The sequence below is a fragment of the Microcaecilia unicolor genome, chromosome 6 (genome assembly GCF_901765095.1).
Source record: "Microcaecilia unicolor chromosome 6, aMicUni1.1, whole genome shotgun sequence".
Taxonomy (NCBI): Eukaryota; Metazoa; Chordata; class Amphibia; order Gymnophiona; family Siphonopidae; genus Microcaecilia; species Microcaecilia unicolor.
Genome location: NC_044036.1, coordinates 178,975,846 through 178,985,772, shown reverse-complemented (window position 1 = coordinate 178,985,772; position 9,927 = coordinate 178,975,846). Strand labels below are relative to the sequence as shown.

Here is a 9,927-nt window from a genome sequence, read left to right as displayed (position 1 = left end):
AAAAAAAATTTGTAAGACACATTTATATACATTTAATATTTATATCAGTGAATCACCAGTCTGTGTCTCAGTGTGAAAAGTCACTGCTGAGGTCTAGTTATGACATACCTGCTTTACTAATTGCTGATTGTGAGGTACTGGGTTATTATTGGATTGATATTCCGTAGGGTAAGAGCATACATTGGTTGTAAAAACTGGAGGGACTCAAACTGATGGAAAAAAATCAAGTACTCAGAACAGAAACCACTGAACTAAAAACTTAAAAAGTTCTTAATACATGTTTTTGCAGGTACTAAATTAGAATTTAGAGTGACGGTAGTCTATAATACTGCAAATGCAATGATCTGAGCCTGGCCCTTGCCAAGGATTCTTGATATTAGAAAGTAATTTTTCAAGAAAAGCAATTAACATTTATTTGAACATCCATTGCATTCTTTAGCAAACTTAGCATTCATTGACAATAGTTCTAGTTGCTGTTAACTTAATAAAACAAATTTCAAAACATTCTTGATCAGAAACTAATGCCATATAGTTGAGTCTACAGATGTCCCAGAAAAAGCAGTCCACAGCTTATCGCTGTTAGCGTGCACCAGTCCCACTGCCATGTGAGCTTCAGGCCTTTGCTGGAGCTCAGGCATTGGGCGCCTGCATAACCATGGTAACAATGGCACATAAAATCCCTCTTCATCTTCTCTTTCTCATTCAGACCCATGGAGCCTGTTACTGATACATAAGTTCCATTGATAGACTCTAGAACCTCAATTCTGAAGGAATCCGAGTTCAGATGGAGGTAGGTGTCCGATTGAAAATTTTTTCGTAAGCAGCGGCCATTACTGTTACACATGAACTCACTGCAGAGTTTTGCTGCCGTGGTTACATTGATGATGTAAGGGCCCAAGGTGGTTTTGAGGTAATTCTGAACGAACTGGCAGTTTGTCTTTAAAAAAAAAAAAATTATTATTATTTAGTTTGGAAAATAGCATATTTTCCTTATAGGACATCTGTCCCAGTAGTCAAATTTGGCCCTTGGTGTATGAAGCAGTAATCCAAATATACAAGTGAACCTGTCATTGAACTAAATAGACATATGAGAATTACATTAGCTTCTGCAGCTAACTAGATCTACTTAGGGGTGGAAAGGACTGATTGACATTGATTGCAATTAGTGTGCCATAGGATATTATGAAAACAGTGATTATCTATTGGTTTCTTCAGCCTATGTATTAATACAGAGGATAATGCTTGACTATAAAAGTGCAAAGCTGGCACATTGAGTGGTCCAGATGATGTTAGAGACTAGTAAGACAGGAAGTGTGTGTGTGTGGCAGTGGCATAGCTACGTGGGGCCTGGGCCCCTGGGCCCCCATAGATTTGGCCCTGGCCCCCCTGGAGACGACCCCCTTGAACCCCCCTCCCGCCACCAACCCTCCCCCGCCGCCGTCTGCCCTGCCGCCACATCAGATACCTCGTTTGCTGCAGCCGAAGAGAGTCTTCTTTAGTTCAGCGCCGGAGTAGCGCCTTCGTTCAAGGAAGTTCCTGCTGTGATCAACTGTTTCTGACGCCTTATGTCCTGCACGTAAGGCGTCAGAAACAGCTGATCACAGCAGGAACTTCCTTGAACGAAGGCGCTACTCCGGTGTTGAACTAAAGAAGATTCTCTTCGGCTGCAGCAAACAAGGTTATCTGATGTGGTGCCGGGGCGGGCGGTGGTGGCGGGAGGGGGGGTCCAATGTGGCGGTGGCTGCGGTAGCTGGGGGGGCGATGGCCAGGGGGGGGCTAAACAGTGCCCCCCACCTCGGGCTCTGGCCCCCCTCCCCCAGCGAGGTCTGGCTATGCCCCTGGTGTGTGGTGGTGGTGGTGATGGAATTCATTAAGCGGCATTATGGCCTTAATGTGCATTAAAAGGAATTAGTGCATGCTAAATAATAAAAGCACATTCTATATTGTCATGAAATGCCTAGCCACCCGCCAAGGGTTATGCCACTTAGAGGGTTTATCCCCAACACAGCTCAGTTCCGCTTGCACCTGAAGCTTGTTCTCTATACTAGCACCCTCCTCCTACCGACTGGGCCACAACCACCTCTTGGCGAGTCTCCCGCTCTCAAATTATACCCAGTGATTTCTAGGTTACTGGAGCCACACTCCCAGTGGTCCCACAGTTCCTAGAAAGCACTCGGAGACCCAACACACAAACCACCAGGATTCTTTATCAGTCCAGATAGGCAGAGACAATAAACAATTGTTTATTGTCTTAAAAATATATTGAACAATGAACAAGAAATGTGCTAAAAGTGTGCAATCAGCAAACAATAACAGGTAATTGAAATATGGATCAATTTTAACACTAACTAAACCTTTGTTTACTTCCTAAAAGTACCTGGGAAGATCAGGACATACAACTGCCCACAAGTTATCAAATGTAACTGTTTACAGGGCCTTAGCAGAGAGATCTGTCTCTCTCTTCTCCCGGTCTAAGACTGGAGCAAAAGCCAGTACTAATAGGGTAATTTCAAACTCCAGGCCAATCAGAGCCTAGAACAACAATGTTCAAAAAAAGCTGGTTGCATCACTACAGGCATTTCTGTGTTAACTAAAGAAGGGAAAGGTCAGTTCTTTGTAACAGCTTGAAACACAATACGCACCACCTGCTGGCCAACCTAGAGAAATGCACTTCAAGAAATATTCAATACAATTTACAGGCTTAAAACACACGGTTGTCACATATACCTATGAACTTTCAGCATTTAGCATGCCTTAAGGCCATAACACTGCTTGATGAATTTCTCCTCCCCCTCCAAAGTCTAGCAATTTACATTTCTAATAGTGTCATGGTTCTGAGATCAGGCACAGCCAGCCAAGGCTGGAGGAAAGCAAAGAAAAATTAACCAAAAGCACATATTCTACATTTACTGCAGTATGCCCTTGATAGTTCATTCTAATTACATGGACAAATAAGGTTTTGTTATAAAGATCCAAGGGAGGCAAAACACAGACAGACACTTTTATCATGGTATTTTTACTTTCAATGGACATCATATTGCTTTGTAGATATTGATGAAGGCTTATCCCCCTAATTCTATAACTGCTCACCTAATGTTATGTGTGAAACTTAGTTTTCTAGCCTAAGTACTCCATGGATGTTAAGTGGTATTCTGTACTTTTAGCATGCTACTGCAAGGGGGTGTTCACAGGGGGAGAAGCATGGCCAAGGAATGGATGTGCCCCCCTCCCCCACCCAGTTACACAGAACACTTACAGAATACTGCATTAAACATATTTAGTCAGGCATATATACACCTGCTACTGACATGAAATAAGTTTGTGTGTGTAAATGTAGGTATGTTAATGCTGACTTATGCTAATAGGTCAAATATATCCACTGCCACTCAGGATCCAAATAAACTCTAATTTCGTTCACTTTTCAGACCTCAGCAGCTTCATAGCTCCAAGCTTTATGTGCTCTATCATCATTAGCCTTTCACAATATCTCACAAGTATTTCAACTTTAAACATTATAAATGCAAACTTACCTTTTGGTAGTATTCTAATGGCGGCCAAGTTGGTATAATCGAAAGCCGATTTTGGCCGCCCTCGCCGGCCAAAGTTTAAAGGGGCGTGTCGGCAGTGTACCGAAGGCGGGACGGGGGCATGGTTAACATATGGCCGGCCTCGGCCGATAATGGAAAAAAGAAGGCCGGCCCTGACAAGCATTTGGTCGACTTTACTTGGTCCATTTATTTTCAGGACCAAGCCTCAAAAAGGTGCCCGAACTGACCAGTTGACCACTGGAGGGAATGGGGAATGACCTCCCCATACTCCCCCAGTGGTCACCAGCCCCCTCCCACCTTAAAAAAAAAATTAGAAACATTTTTTGCTAGCCTTTATGCCATCCTCAAATGTCATACCCAGCTCCATGACAGCAGTATGCAGGTCCCTGGAGCAGTTTTAGTGGGTGCAGTGCACTTCAGGCAGCCGAACCCAGGCCCATCCCCCCACCTGTTACACTTGTGGTGGTAAATGGGAGCCCTCCAAGACTCACCCGAAACCCACTGTACCCACATATAGGTGCCCTCCTTCACCTATAAGGGCTATGGTAGTGGTGTACAGTTGTGGGGAGTGGGTTTTGGGGGGGGGGATTTGGGGGGCTCAGCACCCAAGGGAAGGGAGCTATGTACCTGGGAGCAATTAATGAAGTCCACTGCAGTGCCCCCTAGGGTGCCCGGTTGGTGTCCTGGCATGTGAGGGGGACCAGTACACTACAAATGCTGGCTCCTCCCATGACCCAAAGGGCTTGCATTTGGCAGGGTTTGAGATGGCTGGCCTCGGTTTCCATTATCGGCGAAAACCAATGCTGGCCATCTCTACGGGCAGCCATCTCTGGGGTCGACACAAATGTTGAGATTTGGCCAACCCCGACCGTATTATCGAAACGAAAGATGGCCGCCCATCTTGTTTTGATAATACAGTCGGAGACGCCTCTTTACGGTGCCGGCCTTAGAGATGGCTGCCCTTATAGATGGGTGCCCCCATTCGATTATGCCCCTCCATGTTATCCAACATGTGCCGTGTTCACCCTATGGCTTTACCAAGGCTCTGCCCCTAGAGAAAAACCAACATTGAGTGGTATACTAAAAAATATGAAAAAAAATATCTATAAAGTTTCTTTAAAAACACTTTTACATATTACTGTATGCCACTGACATCAAGATCCACAATCTTTTGGGAGTGCTGGTGAGCTCTTGATGGATATGGACGTCTGATCTGTCATCTCCCACAATACTAGAAAATCATCTAAAATAGCATCTTTTACAAGATTTTTTTTTCTATTCATCTTTATTCTTCCTCCTATACTTAACTGATGTAAAGTTTGAGGGCATATAAAATGGATCCCTGCACTTCTTCCTTGACAGGATTTAAAAGAACACCAGAAAAAAATGTATCTGGAAAACCTGTTTCAGTGCTTTCAGATTCAGTTCTGGAAGAACTCCATGCACTTCGAGACCTCTCCTCTCTCATTATGAAACCACCTGTGAATTAAAAATGGAGATCACTAACATCACTACCTCACTATCTGCCTTTCAACTTCGAGTTGAAGAATTAGAGCAACGCTCTGACCACGCGGCTCTGCAGATCTCCCGACTACAAGATGCTTCTTCAGCACAGTTTAAAATATTGGGACTAGAACTTGAAGATTTAGCTAATAGATCCAGATGTAATAATATCAGAATTCTGGGCCTCAAAGAGGGGATAGAAGGTTCAAATATGCGAGAGTTTCTCAGCAAATGGATCCCCTCTGTGCTTCATATTACTTTCGAGTCATTAGAAATTGAGCGTGCTCACCAAATGCCATCACACAGGAAGCTTAACCAGTCACTTCAGCCGCCTGTGGTAGCGAAATTATTACGATTTCAGCAAGCTCTCCAAATTTTAACTACTGCTCGTTCACATCCTTCTCTACAAATTGACGGTAAGACAGTTCTAATAGTCCCATATCTTGCTAAAACTACTGCAAGGAAAAGGAAGTCTTTCCTAGAAATGCACCCCAAGCTGAAATCTCTTGGTGCTCGTTTTGGTCTGCAGTACCCAGCTCGCATGACAATCACCCGTCACAATACAACTAAATCCTTTGATTCTTCTGAGCAACTACAGTCTTATTTGGATTAGCTTCAGAGGCCCCAACGCTGGTAGAAGGCTGACTATGTGAATCGCTGGTGCCAGAGAGAGAACGCTTCAGGGCAGTAAAAAGTGACCACGCAGACGGGAGAAAGCGGGCAGAAGAGACAGGAAAAGATTGAAGGCTCGGGAGGGGGTAGAAAAAAATATTTATTGGCATGAGGCGCATAGGTGCCATTTTTTCTAAAAAGCTGTTTGAGGGAGAGACCGCTCCCTCTGCGCCCCACCCAGCTATGCCTGGCTTCAGTCTCACGGCATGTCCTAACCCTCATTTTTCCTTTATTTTTTATGTTCTAATTATTTGCTTAATTAATGCAATAGTGCTGCTGCATATTTTACCAGCATGCACTTTCTGATGTGTTAATGCATAAAGCATTATTCCTGTTATAAAATGTATAACATTTGACTGCATATTCTGTTAATTTTTGGGCTCTAGCAATTCTAGTACACATGAAAATACGTTTTTCCCTATGTTTGGTGGGTTTTGCCTTTTCGGTGTCCTTACAGTCATCAGCTCTGTTAACTATAGATTTTCTCTCTTGACTGAGCTTTTTCTGTTTTAGCTCTATATGTAATTAGTCACTATTATACATGGGAGACACTTCTTTACTGTTTGTTATCTGCATGGGATTGTATTAAGAAGAAATCCTGTTCTAACCTCTCTGCAACCTCCATAATGGCTAATATTTCTTCCACTACAGCTCTAAATGTTATATCATGGAATGTAAATGGTTTGAAACATCCTGTTAATTGCAAAAAAGTATTACACATCTTCAAAAATATAAACCAGTTATTATCTTTCTTCAGGAAACGCATGTCCCCAATTTGGTTCATTTAGTTTCCCCTTACAATTGGATTTCACAAACTGTTGATGCTCCCTCAATTGGCAGAAAAAATGGCGTCAGTACTTTTTGATAGAAATTTACAGATAAAGATATTTGAACATATAGCTGATACTGATGGGCGTTGGCTCGTCATTAGAGTAGAAATTTTCTCTCAGCAATTATTATTAGTAAACATATACTAATAATGATTCTCCAGATTTTTTTCACCTCTCTCTTTCATTTTGTTGTTTCTTTTAATTCATTACCTATCCTTCTCTTAGGTGATTGTAATCTTCCCCTTGATATCTGGCTTGATAGGCACTCAGTCTCTAAGTCAGTTTGTAGAGCCAATACCACATTACACTCCCTAATATCTCAGTTTAATTTAGTGGATCCCTAAAGAATTAGACACATCCAGACACAAGAGAATATATACCGTTTTCCTCCCCACATAATAGTTTCTCTCGAATTGATTACTTCTTACTTTCTGTTTCACTCCTTCCTTCAACCACGGAGACCCGCTTACACTCAATAGTTATTTCTGATCATGCTCTCATCACCCTGACTTTAGCTTCTCCAATGCACTTTACCTCCAGATCTCTTATGGAGACTTAACTCTAAAATTCTCACTGACAATAAAATTAAGTCTCATCTCAATGATTTCATCTCAGAATTTTTCCAATGTAATTCAATTGATACAGTCTCTCCACTTACTCTCTGGGAAGCCTTTAAGGCTACCTTAAGAGGTGAGATGATTTCAATTGCTGCTTTTAAAAATAAAAAATGAAATGCAGCACTTCATAACTTAGAAAAACAAATTAAAGAATGTGAAAAAAAATTATCTCCTTCTAAATTATAAAACCATGCTAAATACTATTTACCAGTTCAAATATACTTGCAATAAGATACCTAGTGAATTTGCCACACAAGAAATAATGCAAGATATTATGTTGAGGGTAATGAAAGTAGTAAATTACTTGCTAATTACATTAAACGTAAACGAACTAAAGTTCAGATTCCATCTATCAAAAATACCAAAAACGATATTGTCACCTCAAATTCTGACATACTGAATTCATTTTATCACTTTTTACAATTCCTTATACAAATCTGACTCGCATGGAGACCCTTCAGGCATTACCAATTTTCTCACTCCATTCAGCTTCCACAATGGTCCTCTGCTTATAGCATATCTCTAAGTTATTTAAATTAGAAGATATTAACAGATCTCCCCTCTAGTAAGACTCCTGGCCCAGATGGCATCCCAATTGAATTTTAAAAAGTCCTCTTTCTCTAATACTCACAAAATTATTTAATTTTCTTGACCCTGCATCTGTCTCTAGCAGTCACTTTTCAAAGGCTGTTATTACAATTATCCCTAAGCCTAATAAAGATCCTCTCAGCTTGTTCAGAACTATAAACCTATATCCCTCCTTGATTCTGACTACAAGCTTTATGCCAAATTTTAGCAAATAGACTTTAAAAAGTTATAGATAAGGTTATATCTCCATGTCAAGTTGGCTTTATACCAAACAGACTTAATACGGATAATGCTAGATTATTTTTTCATCTTTTACAAATCGCCAAATCTCATGATCACCCTGTCATTGCTATGTCACTAGACACAGAAAAGGCCTTAGAATGATCTTACTTATTCTCAACTATACAATGGTTTGGGGCACCCCCAGAGTTTATAAATAAAATTAAAGTTTTATACTCTAATCCCATAGCCAGAATTATTGCCAATAACCACCTCTCAGATTATATTACACTCAATACAGGTATACGACAAGGATGTCCTCTATCCCCTTACTTATTTAATCTAGCCTTAGAACCACTTTTAATAGCTATTAATTCTCAGACTAATATAACAGGAATAGTTCCTAATAATACACGTTTTAAAGTTTCTGCATATGCAGATGACATATTACTATATATTTCTAACCCCTCTACCTCTTTACCAATGGTTTTTTCCCTTATATACAAATTTTCAATGTTCTCTGGTTACAAAATTAATCAATCCAAAACTGAGGTGCTTCCCTTAAATATTTATGCCACTCCTGATTTAATCCAACCATATGACTTAGTTTGGTCTTCTAAAAAAATTAGGTATCTTGGTATTGATTTATATCATATAATACAAGACACTATAAAATATAATGGTGATAATATATTAAAATTTCGTAAAAACCTTCTCTACACATATCATGGTTGGGAAGACTGAAAACTATTAAAACGATGGTCTCCCCTAAAATAAATTGTATGCTCAGTATGATTCCAACTCTTGTTCACATCTCATTTTACAAGCAAATTGGCAAACTTTTAATCTCATTTTGATGGAACTCCAAGCCACTTAGAATATCTTTAACAAGCTCAAAGCCCCCAATTTGGAGTGCTATTCCCTGATGTTTTTTGTTATATCACAAGCATTTAAAATGTAACAAGGTTCTCATTGATTTTCTTATGATTATTCCGTTTGGCTCCACTTAGAACATTTGTTGTTGTATCCGACTCCTTTGAATTTACTTATTTCTACTTCAAGGAGCGTAGCTGCTATGGGGCCATGGGGGCCAGGGTCCCCGTAGGTTTGGCCCTGGACCCCCCTGCCAACGACCCTCTCAACCCCCCCTCCCACTGCCAACCCGCCATCGCTGTCTAGTACCTTTGCTGGCGGGGGACCCCAACCCCCGCCAGCCGAAGTCTTCTTGCTTCGTTTGTTTTCTGAGTCTGTCTGATGTCCTGCATGTACACAACGTGCAGGACATCAGACAGACTCAGAAACCAAATGAAGCAAGAAGACTTCGGCTGGCGGGGGTTGGGGTCCCCCGTCAGGAAAGGTAGGCAACGTCACGGCAACAGTGGGTGGGGGGTTGTTGGCGGGTGGGCCACAGTTGTTGGAGGTGGTTCTGGTGGTGGCAGGGGGTGGCGGCAATGGTGGGCGTCGTCGGCAATAGCGGCAGGGGGGTCGTCGGTGGCGCCGGAGGGGGGGACTAAAATGTGCCCCTCACCTCGGCTCTGGACCCCCCTAACAGCAAAGTCCAGATACGCCCCTTCAACCTCTTCCTTACAAAAAGATAACCCTATTATTTCCAGTACTAGATCCTGTCTTCGGAACTTAGACCACATACTTGAATCACCTATACTCACCTCTCTATACATTTCTATATGGAACAATCCTAAATTTCTTATTAATAATAATACTTTTTTTTTTAAATCTTGGGCAGAGTGTAGCATTTGAACTCTAAAAGATATATGTAATAATAATACTAAAAATGAATTTGATAAAACCTAGCCTCAAATCAAAGGCATCAAATGGCACTGTAGATACAACTTTCCAAGAACTTCAATCAAAATTTAATCTACCCTTAACCCAATTGCTGGCTTCAGTTATCACACTGCCCAAAAAAATCTGGAATCTGGAAATCTACTA

At 41.3% G+C, this 9,927-nt stretch overlaps 1 protein-coding gene across 1 annotated transcript in view; it reads right to left on the bottom strand.

Moving 5' to 3' along the window:
- Nucleotides 1-538: 538 nt before the first annotated feature.
- LOC115472665 (hyaluronidase-4-like) overlaps nt 539-9,927 on the bottom strand; it is a 35,621-nt gene continuing 26,232 nt past the window's right edge. Inside the window, exon 4 of the mRNA XM_030207004.1 lies at nt 539-937. Coding sequence (XP_030062864.1) covers nt 539-937 — 399 coding nt within the window. The remainder of the gene's footprint in view (nt 938-9,927) is intronic.